Source organism: Lepidochelys olivacea (assembly GCF_965140295.1).
Source record: "Lepidochelys olivacea isolate rLepOli2 genome assembly, chromosome: 12".
NCBI lineage: Eukaryota > Metazoa > Chordata > Testudines > Cheloniidae > Lepidochelys > Lepidochelys olivacea.
The window spans coordinates 18,219,743-18,237,352 of NC_140422.1; the positions used below are offsets into that span (position 1 = coordinate 18,219,743).

Below are 17,610 nucleotides of genomic sequence, written 5' to 3' on the forward strand. Positions count from 1 at the left end.
CAGAAGTTGCATATCTTAGTTCGAACCCCGTCCCTGTAGTGTAGCCCAGGCATTTTTTTAAAAGTACATCATAGCAGCTATTGGCTAAACAAACTGCAGGGCTAAAGAGCTCATTTTATTGCAAACAAAGTTGTAGCAAGCTATGCAAAAATATACTGGAGCATATCACACTCATTCTGAATTCATGGGTTTGAAATGTACTCACAGAATCAAATTTTATTTCATAGCTCCTTTTTCTGCAACAGCACTGTGATAATCAGGGCTCAGACACGCAAAGGTGAGAACAGGGAGTCTGAATCCCAAAGAATAAGCAAATGAATCAACTGATTTTATACATTGCTGTTGTGTATAAAAATATGTCAAATAAGTTATTTTATGGAAGCTTTTAATGTGCTGAATTTGACAGTCATTATGATTGATATACATATATATATATACATACACACACACACACACATATACATATACACACACATACAGATTATGATTATCAATGTAAAAATGTAGAAAACTGTAAATGTAGCTGATGCAACTATAGCATCACCTCACAACACGGTAAGGAAGCAATCACACAGGGAGGGCACCTCTGAAGGCAGTTGTTTACACAAACCCAGCTTCAAGTACCCATCCAATGTCCAAATCAGGAAAAGACTATGATGAACCATTAGAGTTAATGGAAAGACACTGAGGCAACAGGGAATTCCCCCGACTCTGAAAAACCATGAGTCAACATGCCAGGAAAGAAAAAATCCTTTCAAAAGCAGTCTATCCAGAAACTGAGGAGCAGCCTCCAAATCAGAAGCTACCCCATGAAAAACTGGATCCCTCTTTATGACACAGGGTACACTGGGAAACTGTTCAGAGGCAATAGGTAACTCATATATAGACAAGGGAATTAATCTAATATAGAAATGTGAAGCCCGAGGTTGCATCTCTATGTTTATTTTCTGTATAACCTGTATATGTTTGTTTCTCCTTAATATTTCATCTTTGAATCTGTGATTTTTATATCAAATACATTTCTTGCTAATTTTTATCCCAGCTAGGGCTCTGGTGTGCCAACTGTGTGGAGTATGTCCCCCAAAATGAACTGATAACTGGGGGCTGTTTTTACACCTTTGAGGTGATGAACTGGTGGGGGAAATTCTGAGTGTCTGGCAGTTTAAAACTCAATGTAGATGGATTTGCAGAGACTCAGGACTGGAAGACCTGTTGGGATCACACTGCAAGGAGTAACTAGGATGGTAGAAGGCAGGATGAGACCTTTAAGCTTATGTGCTGGCTTCTAGTGTCAGGATTCTGAGCCACAGAGCATAACATTAAGGCACCCAAAGTTACAAGATAGGCGGTGACAGAACCCTTTACTGGTCTGGGTGATCCCCAAAACATAGAATCACAGGAAGGGACCTCAAGAGGTCATCTAGTCCAGTCCCCTGCACTCATGGCAGAACTAAGTATTATCTAGACCAGTGGTCACCAAACTGTTGACCACAATCGACTGGTCGATCCTGGGGACTCTCCCAGTCAATCGCAATCTCCGGCCGCGGCAGACCCCGGAAGCGGTCAGCATGCCCCCGGGGAGTGGGGGCGTGTTTCTCCTTGCACTGCTCCTGCCTGGAAGCACCTCCCTCACAGCTCCCATTGGCCAGGAATGGGGAACTGTGGCCAATGGGCGCTTTGGGGGTGGCAGAGAGAGGCAGCACACAGAGCCACGTGCCCCCCAACTTCCCCAAAGGGCTGCAGGGGCACATTGGCCCCTTTCTGGAGCAACATGGGGCCAGGGCACACAGGGAGCCTGCCTTAGCCTTGCTGCGCCACTGACCGGGAGATGCCCGAGATAAGTGCCGCCTGGTGGGAGACCACACCCCAACGCCCAGCCCTGAGCACCCTCCTGGAGCCAGCACTCCATACCCCCTCCTGCACCCTGAATCCCCTCCTGCATTCCAAGCCCTGCCCCAATACATCCTCCTGCAGCCCAACCCCCTGCTCCAGCCCTGAGCCCCGCACAGAGCCAGCAACCTGCACCCACTCCTGCACCCCAACACTCTGCCCCAGACTGGAGTCCCCTCCTGCACCCAAACATCCTCCCAGAGCTTGCACCCCTCGCCCCCTCCTGCACCACAACCCCCTGCCCCAGGCAAAGCCCAGAGCAACCTCCCACACTGCGAACCCCTTGGCCCCAGCCCAGAGCCTGCACGCCCTCCCAAAACCCTGCCCCAGCCTGCTGAAAGTGAGTGAGGGTGGGGAGAGCGAGCGACGGGTGTGAGAGAGTGTGTGTGTATATAACGGGTGGGACTTTGGGGAAGGGATGGGGTAGATCCTGGGTTGCCCTTAATTCAAAAACTGATCTTGGGTGTAAAAAGGTTGGAGACTACTGATCTAGACCATTCCTGACAGGTGTTTGTCTAACCTGCTCTTAAAAATCTCCAATAATGGAGCATCACAAGCATCAATGCTTCTTACGTACATCTTTGAAACCAAAACAGAAAGTACATTATCCTTCACTCCCAATACCACTTAGCTAGTTTCTTTTCTGAAGGAAAGAAGCAAAATATTTTCGAGTAGTTATGATGTGGTTAGGATGGCATGGAGTGAATTGGATGTGTGTTTGTAAAAAGCTTTAAGACTGGAAAAGAAAGAAAGGAACCAAAAGATAGAATGGAAAGTGAAAGAAAGAAGGGCCTAAAGAGATTGCAAAAAACTGAAAGATTTTTTTCATTCGTGTTCTCAAACTAACATAGAAAAGATTTTAAAAAACATTACATGGTGCATGGGTATAAACTATGGGCCAGAAGCTTGGCTATTGTCATTTGGCTTCAGTGGAGCTATGTGTATTTTTATTAGAACGTGGGTACAGCTCCTGATCTGATCTACATTCAGAATCAAGAGAAGGAACAGAATTAAAACAGAAGTAAGCAAAGAGTAGAGGAGACAAAAGGGCTTGAAAACAAAAGTCTAGATTGAAGCTGTGTAGGGAAAATGAGAATGACAGGACGAGGAGGAGGAAGAAATTTACATGACTGCTTTGAAAAATCTCAGTTTAAAGGATTTAGACACCAAACTCCCATTAAAATTCAATGAGAATTGGGCACCTAAGCCGGTTAAGTGCTTTGGAAAATACCAGCCAGAGAGAAAGATTTGTAAAGTGCAGCAGGAGGACAGCAGACAAGTAAGAAAGAAGCATGGTGGTGCCGCATAACTTCCTTTTGCTTCCCCTTTTGTTGTAACATACACACTCCATTATTTCACAAAACTACTAACCTATTTTGAATTGTCAGGTAACTGCGAGGAAGACACAGCATCCCGGGAAAATAAAAATAAAAAACAAACTCACAGGGAAGGGCAAGTGAGGAGCATTCCCATGTCCAAAGCAGAATGTCCAATAGAAGATCACATTCCATAATTCTTCAAGCAGTACAGCAATACAGTACAATGAACAGTTGGTGCCATAACCACAATTATTGCCTCTAGAAGGTCTACCTTCTACAGCATCGCAACACCATTCTTACACTTCTTGTTCTATCAACAAGCCAAATTTATCACAGTACATATTCCAGATGCAACACAGCCTATGAATGAGGAATGGAATTCATATGCTGAACAACTGCATAAAACAATTTACTTAATATGTATTTGTATGTGTGTAGACTACGGTGAGTATATCAGTATATTACAGAGATACTTCAGGTTATAGTTCGCCTTTCCAATCACAGAAGAGGAAGACAATCAATGTAATTAGCAAGCCACAAACAATATTATATACTGATTTCAAGTGTGGTCATTTTTGGCATACATACTCATGTTTTTCCTAGTATAAATTTCTCAACTGTAAAAGTACAGTATATGTTTGTAGTTAATTCCAATTGGAATTATGTGTCTAATGGCATCTCACATTGCTTCTGCTACTCCATTGCTTAAATAGAGCACCACACGTAGTAACCAAGGTAACAAATAACAGCCAGTATATAAATAACATTAAATCAATGCTTATTTACTGTTTATTATTCACATCCCCCTCTGATTCTTTCTTCATAACAAACTCCTGTGTGTTAAGGAGAGAAATATGCAGCATTTAAAAACATAAAAAACTTAAAGCAGCAGATTTTAACTTTAGAAGCAACTACAGAAAAATCCATCTCTCTTCCATCTTTATCCCCACATCGTCTCACATGTGGCCAAACACAGCTCTTTAGAAATGAACACGAAATAGAAGTTACATGAAATAAAAGGGATACATAAATTCCTGGTTTTTTTAAAAAAAGTCTCCATTCATAAAGTTCAAATCTCACTCTCTTGGGGATACCTGCTCATAAGTAATCCTACATGAATTCTCTCTCTTACAACAGTTTCCCATCACCTTGTCAAATCAACCCACGCAAAAAGGATGGGTACTTTATTTTAACCTGACAATGTTAATAAGAATTTGACATTGAACAATTTAAAAATAAACTCATAAATTTCAGACAGAACATCTTTTAAATAGCATGCCTTACATTTAATTCGCAAAAGTTAAATTTTAAAAAAATGCTTTAAGGGTCTGTTCAAGTAAGAGACAGTGGACAGATCCAAGCCGATACTGATCAAACATGTTCATGATTCCCACTTGGTCACACTCCTGTTTATTACTTCACCTTCAAAAAAAAAAAAAAAAAAAAGCAACAACTGCATGGAAGCCTCCCAACTGCTTTACTCTTTTCTGGGACTTGTAGAGAAGTATGTTGTGCCTTTCACTGCTCAATGGCCCCATATTGGGAAATGAAGGGCTCCCATCCTGCAGCCCTACACAGAAAACTGAAAAGGGAAAAAAATGGGTCTCCCTGCCCCCAGGTTTCAGTTGCCACCTGGGGTCTCGGTAGGGTTCCAGGGAGTGGAAGTGTCTCATCATCTTCAGGCTCCTATTGTTCCCTCAGCATTGTACAGAGTCTAGAGTTTGAAAAAAAGGGCTCACTAAGCTGCACCTCTGTTCCTGCTGCTTCCTACTCCATGCAGGGGCTAGGAAAAGAGGTCATCCCTTTGACCCGGAACACAGAAAAAGCAACAACCCTACTGTTGTATTACTAATGAATACCTTCCCACAGATCTCAGAGAACAGAGTGTATGTAAGGTCCCACAAAGCAGTACATGACAGTGATGTCATTATATGGGAGAGTACAAGACACTAAGCACAACAGGCCATCAAACAAAACAGTGAAATTGACTATGTATTAAGCACAGTCAAATGCCCAAAGTAAACAAAATGGAAAAGAAAGGATTTTCTTCTTTATTCTTTTTCTGTTATACTCATATTACAGGTTACTTGGAATAAGTAAGTACAAGTTTTCAGACAAACGTTATTTTCAAGTTGACAGAGTCCCTTTAACTCATCCACTCTCTTTGGCTACCTTACCCCCTACATCATACACAGCCACACACAGAGCCAAAGCCCCACCACTAACAGCGTATTATGTGAGAAAATGTAATTACACAGCATTCTGAAATTTCAAGATATTCCCTAGGAACCTTAACTATGGATGGGGGAAAAAACCCAGTTATAATCCCAGAATATTCAGGGTCTGCTAACAGGGAGATCATGGGATGAGTATGTTCATGGTGCTCCTCTAGTACCTATTTATTACAATGTAAAACTAAGCCACAAAGAGATAGAGAAGTGATGACCAGTATACTCCATGATCTGCCTGACCAATTGACCAAGAAAGTTCCAGCATCACTTCAACAGCAGAGGTACCTTGCTCTTAACATCCGAAATTCAGTGGCAAGGAAGTACCACCTGTTGTTGAAAGCTCCTTTTCTCCACGTTTCTGAAGTCAGGAAAGGAAGGAGCTCCCGATAATCCCACATCCTTCCATAGAAAATCACTAAGCCAGTGGCCTGATTTTGAAACCTTCTGAGCACTCTCAGTTCTCAATGATTTCAGTGGTAGTCGCTGGTGTTCAGCTGTTCTGAACATCAGGCCATAAATGCTGAAAACATCACTCATTGTTATGACCGATACATTAATAACGAGTCCTGCCAGAAGCTTGCTTAGAATGTTTTTCATAGGACCACTATACTAACTATATCACAAACTATTAACATTTTAGTTAGATGGCTGCCAGTCATAGGCTCCAATTTGAATAGTAATTTTAAAAAGATAATTTTGAAATATATTCCATCATTTATACACAGGGTGAAGTTCTTCTTACCTTTCACATTTTCACATGGCTAGGCCCAGAAAATCAGAGCAGTCCTTTCTTAGCTGGACTACACTGTAGTATTATGTTGCCTTTTTAATTTTATCTATATTTGGAAAATGTTACAGCTTATAGTTAAATTAGTCCTTTAGAATTAAGTGAGTGCTTGTGTCCACACTGCAGTGTTTTTACCTTATCAGCCTGGCGCATACAGCAGTAGAGAATTCCTCGCATACATTTTATGGCAGTATGTTCCAGCTCATGTGTCCTTCCCTTGTCATCATCAATGCGCCTGAGTGAGAGAGATAACCCATGAAACAAACTGCAAATGCATTAGGAAAAAAGTTAAAGGTAGTAGTGCTTTTGATAATTAAGTACTTAACCACATAGTTAAACACTTATATTATAGCGACTCCCATTAATGTTAATACATTTAGAGTTCTGTCCATTTTTCCATGATACAATCCACGTTTTTCAGTTTATGGTGTGCCTTAGCAACAAGAATTGTGGGCTACAAATTTGCCTGCAAATTTTTCAGTGTAGGATTTTTTTTTCCTCTTTCAAAACAAAATAAAATGAAAAGGAAAAATTTTCCAGCTGTTTTACAAGAGCAAAATATATTCTTCTTGAACTCTTTGGGATACTTAAGTCCTGCAACCTTTCTTTTTAATTTTGCAAAAATGCTTATCATTGATATAATCAAAGTTAAATTTTTTGAAGAGTTATAATAGTGCATTTTAATGGTTTGTCAACCAGTTGCTATTTATGTCAAGAAACCTCTCTCTTAACATGGCTATGCTATGAATTCAAATGGTTTAAACAATTAAATTCAATATATTACAAAAAATTATATAAATAAATTATTTTTTTAAATAAAAATTGATTTAATATTTGTCTGCATTACCTTGACCACTTTGCTCATATATTGTATCTTTCCCCCTGCTCTCTGTCTAACATTTTAGGTTTTTCAGTCGAGGATAGTATTTTCCTATATTTTATAGAGCACCAATCACAATGTGGCTCTGATACAAATATGCAAAACAGTGCAATCTGTAAGTATTTACATATTTGATGATTAATTACTAACCTTAGTTATCACCATCACTAATTTAACTGTGGCTAGTTTAAAGATTATTGCACTATATGCAAGTGTGAGAGTATTGCCATGGGGAATGAGTCACAATAATAGCAATGTATTGTTAGAGAAGTGAGTACTAGGCAGATGTGCTCTAATTCTGCTTGCCATCATGATAATCAATAAACACAGTGGTGTCTTTAAGACTCATGTCATGGACTGAAAACGTATCATTGGGAAGTTTTTTAAATAGTACCACTACAAACACAGACAGATGCATATACCAAAAGTGAAATACACATCTTCATTTAAAAAACTCAAGTGAGGAAAAGAAAAGCAAGCCCACTCAAAAATAAGACCACAAAAATACAAACTGAGTAAATTTCCACTGTTTTAACTGTATAGTTTGCAACAGACATTTATTTAAAATCTAAGTATAACACAGTAAGTGGGTGAGTGAAGAGCGCTATTAAAGTCCTTAACTCAAGTTGCTTGATTTTATTTTTTTACTCCGAATTTTTTTGTTTCTTATTTTTCCCAAAATGTTCTAAAGAAATGTAAGCAAACATTGTGGAGAGCCAAGGACAGTAACATCAATAAAAGAACTGTGCCATCTTCCCGACACTGGAACTCATTTCTGGCTTATAGCACATATTTTGACCCAGCCCTGGACCTCTTGAGAGAAAAGAATGCCCAAATCACACTAAACTGGTTGTGCAATTAAAGGACTGGAAGGAACTCTGTTCTCACAAAAGAAGTGTAATTGCACTAAGGGAACACAATTTACCACTAGTATTTTTGCCACCTCACCTTCCCTCAAAGTACAATGGCTTCCTGAGGAAACTACAATGCAGTGGTCATCTTCCTGAAAACACCATCCTGGCCACCATGGATGTAGAAGCTCTTTACACCAATATTCCACACCAGGATGGACTACAAGCTGTCAGGAACAATATCCCTGATGTAGCCCTGGCACACCTAGTGGCTAAGCTTTGTGACTTTGTCCTCACCCACAACCATTTCAGATTTGGGGACAACCTATACCTTCAAGTCAGTGGCACTGCTATGGGTACCCGCATGGCCCCACAGTATACCAACATTTTTATGGCTGACTTAGAACAACGGTTCCTCAGCTCTCGTCCCCTAGCGCCCCTCCTCTGCTTGTGCTACATGGATGATATCTTCATCATATGGACCCACAGGAAGGAGGCCCTTGAAGAATTCCACCTGGATTTCAACCATTTCCACCCCACCATCAACCTGAGCCTGGACCAGTCCACACAAGAGATCCACGTCCTGGACACTACAGTGCAAATAAGCGACGGTCACATAACCACCACCCTATACCGGAAACCTACTGACCACTATACTTACCTACATGCCTCCAGCTTCCATCCAGGACACATCACATGATGCATTGTCTCTAACCAAGCCTTAAGATACACCCGCATTTGCTCCAATCCCTCAGGCAGAGACAAACACCTACAAGATCTCTATCAAGCATTCTTAAAACTACAATACCCACCTGGGGAAGTGAGGAAACAGATTGACACAGTGAGACAGGTACCCAGAAATCACCTACTACAGGACAGGCCCAACGAGGAAAACAACAGAACACTACTGGCCATCACATACAGCCCCCAGCTAAAACCTCTCCAGTGCACCATCAACGATCTACAACCTATCCTAGAAAACGATCCCCCACTCTCACAAGCCTTGGGAGGCAGGCCAATCCTCGCTTACAGCCAGCCACCCACCCTGAAGCAAATACTCACCAGCAACTACACATCACACCACATAAACACTAATCCAGAACCAATCCCTGTAACAAACGCTGTTGCCTTCTCTGTCCCCGTATCTACTATAGCGACACCATCACAGGACCCAAACACACCAGCCACACCATCAGAGGCTCATTCACTTGCACATCTACTAATGTGATATATGCCATCATGTGCCAGCAATGCCCCTCTGCCATGTACATTGCCCAAACTGGACAGTCTCTACGTAAAAGGATAAATGGACAGAAATCAGACATCGGGAATCGTAACATACAAAAGCTAGTAGGAGAACACTTCCATTTTCCTGGACACTCAACAACAGATTTAAAAGTAGTCATCCTTCAAAGAGAAACTGCTGAGCCACAATTCATTTGCAAACTTAACACCATCGATTTGGGCTTGAATAGGGACTGGGAGTGGCTGGCTCACTACAAAAGCAATTTTCCCTCTCTTGGTATTGATACCCCCTCATCAATTATTGGGAGTGGACCACGTCCACCCTGATTGAATTGGCCATGTCAACACTGGTTCTCCACTTGTAAGGTAACTCCCGTCTCTTCATATGCCAATATATATTTACGCCTGTATCTGTAATTTTCACTCCATGCATCTGAAGAAGTGGGTTTTTCACCCATGAAAGCTTATGTGCAAATAATCTGTTCGTTTTTAACATGCCACCGGATTCATTGTTGTTTTTGTGGATACAGGCTAACACGGCTACCCCTCTAATACAAAGTACAAAATAAATCCCATATATCATGCTGTATGTCTCCAGATATCAGGAAGCAGAGACTTTACATCACTCCAGCAAGATCTGTACCATCCCTTTTCTCACCAGCCTTTGTTTGTCTGTCAGCTACTGTAAACATGAGGTATTCAGCACTCCCCTCCCAATCCTTCCTTTCCAATATCTCTGTTTCTTCCATCTTCCCAACATTTCTGCTTCATCCACAAAGGGGAGGAATTAAAAGATTAAATGAAAAGGAAGACGTAATGAATTCCTTCAATACAAGTGGATAATAAAAGCAACAACCACGCTTTACAAATCCTGGCTCCCTTTTAATATTTTTATTGCTAGCCTTTCATAATACGTTTAAAGCATAAGAGTGAAATTAAACATAAAAAATTTTAAGGGCAGCCATTTCAGCTGCTAATTAAAATAAAATCCTAAGGTGATGCTACGCTGGTCAAGAATATTTTTTATTTTCATTTGCAGCCACCATGAGTAATTAGGGAGTAGTCAAAAAAACAGGATATGCAAAGGTATGTCTGTAACATGAACGGTTATTAAAGGCAAAAAAGCAGTTTTGACGAGTCAAACGATTTTAAATCCATCTTTCAAGTAAATCCACAGAGATATACAATTTTGACCAATAAGTAATATAGATTAAGGAAGGGTAAAATCTAACCCACATTTTTTATCCACATAATAGATCATCTGCACTTGAACAAAAATTCTCTGTATTATAATGAATTATAATTAGCTCTTCAACTAAAAATATAATTGAATTGTGCTGGCAAAAATTATTATCTCCTTACTGTGTGATGCTGACTGTTAGTAGGGACTAAATTTTTTCATTATTCTCATGTCATTCTTCCCTTCTCATAAATACATTACAGTTGAACTCACACCATCTTGCTCAGCACTGTCTGTTAGAAAAAGAATGTGGAATACTAACCATGGAGAAGTAATGTTTTAAAAGAATACCACATTAGCATGAATTGCAAGGAATTACCCATAAATAATTATGGGAGCAACATGGCTCCCATAATTCTGCAAATCATACTGTAAATTAACTTCAGTTACAAGTGCTGTTCACTTTCCTAGGCTACTGTTCAAACAAGTTAGGGCTGGGAAGGAAGGGTATAAGGAACAGAAGACCTAAGATTTGGGTAAAATTTGGAAAAGAGTTCATTCAGGCATTGATTATAGCTAGGGCCCTACCAATTTCACTGCTGTGAAAAACGCAAGGTGGGCTGTGAAAAAGCCTTTCCCTGTGAAATCTGATGTCCCCTTGTTCGTAGGAGCACCCCAGCAAAGGAGGCTCCTAGCTCTGGCTGGGCTGGGGAGGGACAGGACTTGTGCATTCCCTGCATAGCCACTGTGGTGGGGGGGGGGGGAGAAGAGCAGACCCACCTTTGGGTGCCTCCCCCTGTAGCAGGATGCTCTGGGACTGTGCAGCAGCCCCAAAGGTTCCTGTAGTTGGAGAAGGCTTGTGGAGTTGGAGCCGATCTTCCCTGTGCTGCTGGGAGCGCCCCAGAAAAGGGGGCTCCTAGCTGCTAGTCTGGGCAGGGGAGAGACAGGACAGGACTTGCTCTTTCCCTGCAGGGCTGCTCTTGTGTATCTCTCCCAGATGCAGATAGCTCTGCAACCCCTCCTCCCCTCTCTGTCCAGCTCTGAAGGCAGCACAGAACTGAGGGTGGCAATCCCATGACCCCCCCTACACCAGGTTTGTGATCCCCCCGCCGGTTTACAACATCCTGAAATTTCAGATTAAAACATCTGAAAACGTGAAATTAACCAATTTTCAGTTCTATGGCTGTGAAATTGACCATAATGGATCATGAATTTAGTAGGGCCCTAATTATAGCCTCTTCCTACCGGATCCTGACACTTAACATTAAATATTCTATATCAGATGAACACCTCCAAAAAATTCTAAGTCAAGGTGGATGCCAACTTAACTTTCACTATTAAGTGGCAAGAGGTGGACAGGAAAGCCCAATAACTTCAACTGAAGACCTGCTTTACAGAAACTTTGGAAAACACTCTATTTGGAAACAATTGTGTTACTATTTATATTTTTTCCCTTACCTTTTTGTGTATTAATAGAGAGACATCTATATGAAAAGAAACTGAGATTTAGAAGGTGCATGCTGTGACATTGCACTCCATAATGTTTTATGGAAACATGCTTATAAGTGTAAATATGATGTAACTGGACTATGCTTTATGCAAAGGGTCTCTTGTAAGGTATCATTACAAAGCTTATAATCTACTGAGTGTGTTCAACATATTTGTATGTATGTATCATTCTTGTAACTAAAGCTAGAAATATAAAGTATAACTCTGATGTACTACTGTAATTATGCAAAGTGTGGGCCACTGATGATGGTTTAGAATCTTGATGCCTCCCCTTGACTAGGACAATTGGTTGTAAATGACTCTGTTTACTTGCAAGCCTTCCTGTGTTCCTGTAAGCCAGCCCAGGAAGAATGGTGGAATCCATCTTAAACCTGGTGTTTTTCTATTTAGAAGGATGGGTGGGGATCCAGAGAGACAAAAGATTCCTGCCTTGTGCCAAAGCTATGAAAGGGGGTGGAAGAGAACAAAGGGGGGTCCCAGCCATGAAAAAGACCCTGCTTTTCACCTAAGATGCCTGCTAAAACTAACAAGGACTGTACCAGGGGAAAGGATTGGGCCAAGACTAGGAAGGAGTCTAGTCTGTAAAAGAAGCTTATTGGAACATCTCTGAGGGTGAGATTTACCTGTAAACAGTTTCTAAATGGATTAGGCTTAGCCTTGAGTGTTTTATTTTGCTTTGTAACTTACTTTGTTCTGTCTGTTATTACTTGAAACCACTTAAATCCTACTTTTTTACACTTAATAAAATCACTTTTGTGTATCAGTAAACCCAGAGGAAGTAATTAATATCTGTGAGAGCAAACAGCTGTGCATATCTCTCTATCAGTGTTATAGAGGGTAGACAATTTATGAGTTTACCTTGTATAAGCTTAATACAGAGTAAAAAGGACTTATTTGGGTTTCGATCCCATTGGGAGCTGGGTGTCTGGGTGCTGGACACAGGTAACCTGCTGAGCAGTTTTTGGTTAAAGCATGCAGCTTTGGGGGCGTGGACCAAACCCAGGTCTGTGTTACAGCAGGCTAGAATGTCTAGCTCAACAAGGCAGGGTTCTGGAGTCCCAAGCTGCCAGAGAAAACAGGCTCAGAGGTAATTCCAGCACATCACGTGACAGTCCCAAGGGGGTCTCTATGACCGAACCCGTCACACCTGCATTTGCTAGTTTTTCCCTACCAACTCACAATATTTTGTGATTATTATTTATACTACAGTAGTGATCAAAAGCATCAATCAGGAACACAGCCCAATTAGGAGATATATTGGAAGCAAAGAAATTGCTTAGAAACATGTTAAAGAACGAGTACCTGGTAAGAGCCTTCTCATGTAATCCATTTAGCTTGCAAGCAGAAAAATTTAGTATCACTAGAATTAGAAACAATGAGTGTATCTTTTAAAAGAGGATCTCTAAGAATAATTTTATTCTTGAGTTTAAGTGTTGACACATACCAGTAGGAGTACATTTTCAAAGACCCGAATAGCAAGAGATGTTAAGAGTAACAAGAAGGGTTTCTTCAGGTATGTTTGCAATGAGAAGAAAGTCAAGGGACGTGTCGGCCCCTTACTGAATGAGGGAGGCAACCTAGTGACAGAGGATGTGGAAAAAGCTAATGTACTCAATACTTTTTTTGCCTCTGTCTTCACGAACAAGGTTAGCTCCCAGACTACTGCACTGGGCAGCACAGCATGGGGAGGAGGTGACCAGCCCTCTGTGGAGAAAGAAGTGGTTCGGGACTATTTAGAAAAGCTGGACATGCACAAGTCCATGGAGCCGGATGCATTGCATCCGAGAGTGCTAAAGGAGTTAGCGGATGTGATTGCAGAGCCATTGTCCATTATCTTTGAAAACTCATGGCGATCCGGGAAGTCCCGGACGACTGGAAAAAGGCTAATGTAGTGCCCATCTTTAAAAAAGGGAAGGAGGAGGATCCTGGGAACTACAGGCCAGTCAGCCTCACCTCAGTCCCTGGAAAAATCATGGAGTAGATCCTCCAGGAATCAATTCTGAAGCACTTAGAGGAGAGGAAAGTGATCAGGAACAGTCAGCATAGATTCACCAAGGGCAAGTCACGCCTGACTAATCTAATTGCCTTCTATGACGAGATAACTGGTTCTGTGGATGAAGGGAAAGCCGTGGACATGTCGTTCCTTGACTTTAGCAAAGCTTTTGACACGGTCTCCCACAGTATTCTTGTTAGCAAGTTAAAGTATGGGCTGGATGAATGCACTATAAGGTGGGTAGAAAGTTGGCTAGATTGTCAGGCTCAACGGGTAGTGATCAATGGCTCCATGTCTAGTTGGCAGCCAGTATCAAACGGAGTGCCCCAAGGGTCGGTCCTGGGGCCAGTTTTGTTCAATATCTTCATAAATGATCTGGAGGATGGTGTGGATTGCACCCTCAGCAAGTTTGCAGATGACACTAAACTGGGAGGAGTGGTAGATATGCTGGAGGGTAGGGATAGGATACAGAGTGCCCGAGACAAATTAGAGGATTGGGCCAAAAGAAATCTGATGAGGTTCAACAAGGACAAGTGCAGAGTCCTGCACTTAGGATGGAAGAATCCAATACACCAATACAGACTAAGGACTGAATGGCTAGGCAGCAGTTCTGCAGAAAAGGACCTAGGGGTTACAGTGGACGAGAAGCTGGATAAGAGTCAACAGTGTGCCCTTGTTGCCAAGAAGGCCAATGGCATTTTGGCATGTATAAGTAGGGGCACTGCCAGCGGATCGAGGGACGTGATCGTCCCCCTCTATTCGACATTGGTGAGGCCTCATCTGGAGTACTGTGTCCAGTTTTGGGCCCCACACTACAAGAAGGATGTGGAAAAATTGGAGAGAGTCCAGCGGAGGGCAACAAAAATGATTAGGGATCTGGAACACATGACTTACGAGGAGAGGCTGAAGGAACTGGGATTGTTTAGTCTCCAGAAGAGAAGAATGAGGGGGGATTTGATAGCTGCTTTCAACTACCTAAAAGGGGGTTCCAAAGAGGATGGATCTAGATTACTCTCAGTGATAGCAGATGACAGGACAAGGAGTAATGGTCTCAAGTTGCAGTGGGGGAGATTTAGGTTGGATATTAGGAAAAACTTTTTCACTAGGAGGGTGGTGAAACACTGGAATGCATTACCTAAGGAGGTGGTGGAATCTGCTTCCTTAGAAGTTTTTAAGGTCAGGCTTGACAAAGCCCTGGCTGGGATGATTTAATTGGGGGTCGGTCCTGCTTTGAGCAGGGGGTTGGACTAGATGACCTCCTGAGGTCCCTTCCAACCCTGATATTCTATGATTTTATGACGACAGGAACCATACTTTCCCAACTAAAGTCAAAAGGAATTACACAGCAAAAAATTTAGGGGAAAAAAAGTTACTGCCATCAATGTGTTGTGGAGACCCTTTATATAGGTTAGTGAAACAGGGAGCTCACAAGATATTCTTGATGTTCCTGGTAAGTAAAATTTAAAAAGCTGTTTATATAATGTTATGGGAGTGAAAAAAAGGGTTAAATTTTTTAATTATTATGATTGTCACAGGTTTTTGGGCTATACTCCCAACAGAAATTTACAAATGAAGCTATACTTATAAAAGTTAGGGAACTGGAGTTTTACAAAGCTATTCAGCCCAAAACCTCATTTCAAAAAGTCAGGTCAAAGGAGCGACAAATAAAAAGATACATAAAAGTAGACATTTCTGTATAGCTTGTTTGTTTGTTTATTTTTGATTGAGTCTGCATGAGCTGATAGTTTGAAACAGATAAAAATTCATCCACCAGGAGACTTTTGAGGCCTCCAGAACTCATATAATTTAGGTTTAATTCCTGTATGGAAATCTAGATCTCAGTGGCAAGAGGCATGGGCTTTAAAACCAACAGCATAGATTTTAAGTGGTTAGGACCTTTCTATAACAGTGTTCAAGAACTCAAAATTATAGTGGTAAATGAGGAAAGAAGTGGACCAAATGAAGACAAAAAGTTATAAACAGCTTTTAAATAGCATATTTGATACTTAATACAAATCTTAAAGTTTAGCTACAAAATACATACATTCCTGACAGAAGATTTAAAACTTTACAACGGCTTGCCTAAATGGGAAATTCATATGGAAGATAGTGCAAAACAGCTAGGCTGTGCATTTAAAGCACAATACCTATCTCTCACTTCCAAAGTCAATTACTCTGAATTATATAAAGGCATTCAGTGTGGAATAATAGTGTTCACCCAGGGAGTTAATGCTGAATAGCTATTCAGGGACAGCTATTCCACACTAGCTATTCTGGGCTTTTTTCCCATGTAGACAAGTCCTAAGGGAATGATAATGTATTTGGAAGTACAGCTAGAGGTAGAATCAAACTGGATAGATCTCTGCTTCCCCTGTTCTCAACTTCACTTTATAAATTCAATTTACTCTTAACCCTCTGTTATCAGTTAAAGACAGGAAGATCTGCATGCCACCACAGTGAATACTTTTAGAGGTAAAATTACAACTGACTACAGAAAATTAAAGTTCCAGATATGGTATGCCTTAATCTTGGTCACCAGATATCCTTGCAAAAACCTGAAATCAAAGGTCTCTTGGCGCCTGGAGATGTAATTTGCAAACCTGCAACATCCTCCTACATTGGCTGGCAATGTTCTCTCTCCAGATATTTTGCCTTTGGCCTAACAACAGATTTACCTATATGGGAAAATACCTAATTAGACTACCTTTTCCATTTTTGGTACTTTACCATCTGAATATATTTTAAGTGCCTTAATTCCCAATTAAAACTTCTAGTTTTAAGTACTTATCTTTTCAAAAGTTTAATGTAAGTTTCAAAACCATCTAAAACAAAGCATAACATCTCCAGTTTTGACCTATTCTAGCAACTACTCAGCAACAACAAAACTCAATTTTCTACCTTTTCCACTCATGGAGTACATATGGACTCTGGATGGAAGCAGGTTGTGCCCTTGATAACAGTGATTAATGAAACCAAAGACCCACCTGGGTAGTCTTTAAGCCAATATCACAGAGCTTTTGGATCTTTCTGTAGATGAAAGGAAGAGTTTAGGGGATTTCCTAAAGTCCTTAGTCCTGTCCAAGTAGAATGCTTGTGTCCTTCTAACATCTAGCATATGCAGAATCATCTCCCTGTTGTCACAATGTGGTTTTGCGAAAAAAAAACAAAAAACAGGGAGATGGATCTGTTGATTCATATGGAAAGTGCAGAGAAAGTAGGGACAAACTTGGGATATGACTTTAGAATTACTTTATCTTTAAAAAAGGCCGTTAACGGTGGGTGAGCCATCAGGGCTGCTATTTCTCCTATGCGCCTAGCCGAGGTGATGGCAATTAGAAATGTTGTCACCATGGACGGGTGTAAGAGAAAGCAAGTTGCCATGGACTCAAAGGGAGGTCTAATCAAAGCCCTGAGAACTAGGTTAAGGTCCCAGGCTGGAGCGGGTGGTATCACATGTGGGAAGAGATTCCAAATGCCCTTAAGGAATCTACACGTCAGCGGGTGAGCAAACACCAAAGTACATCTCTATCTGCTAGTGGAAAACAGTTTTCACCAGGAAATGTACCTTAAGGGAGCTGAGTGAGAGTTTTGACCTCTTGAGGTCTAAAATGTCGTGCAAAATCAGAGGGAGGGAAGATGAGGTTGGGTCTATGTGTTTAGAATGACAACAAACTTCAAATTGTTTCAATTTTGTAGGTAAGTATGTTGCGTGGTCAACTTTTGGG

At 41.2% G+C, this 17,610-nt stretch overlaps 1 protein-coding gene across 4 annotated transcripts in view; it reads right to left on the reverse strand.

Annotated features, from left to right (window-relative positions):
* PHKB (phosphorylase kinase regulatory subunit beta) overlaps positions 1-17,610 on the reverse strand; it is a 209,590-nt gene that overhangs the window by 148,618 nt on the left and 43,362 nt on the right. For all 4 annotated transcript variants that reach the window (XM_084644484.1, XM_084644481.1, XM_084644482.1 and 1 more), the window contains one exon: positions 6,363-6,462. In XM_084644484.1, the coding sequence (XP_084500610.1) occupies positions 6,363-6,462 (100 nt within the window). The remainder of the gene's footprint in view (positions 1-6,362; positions 6,463-17,610) is intronic.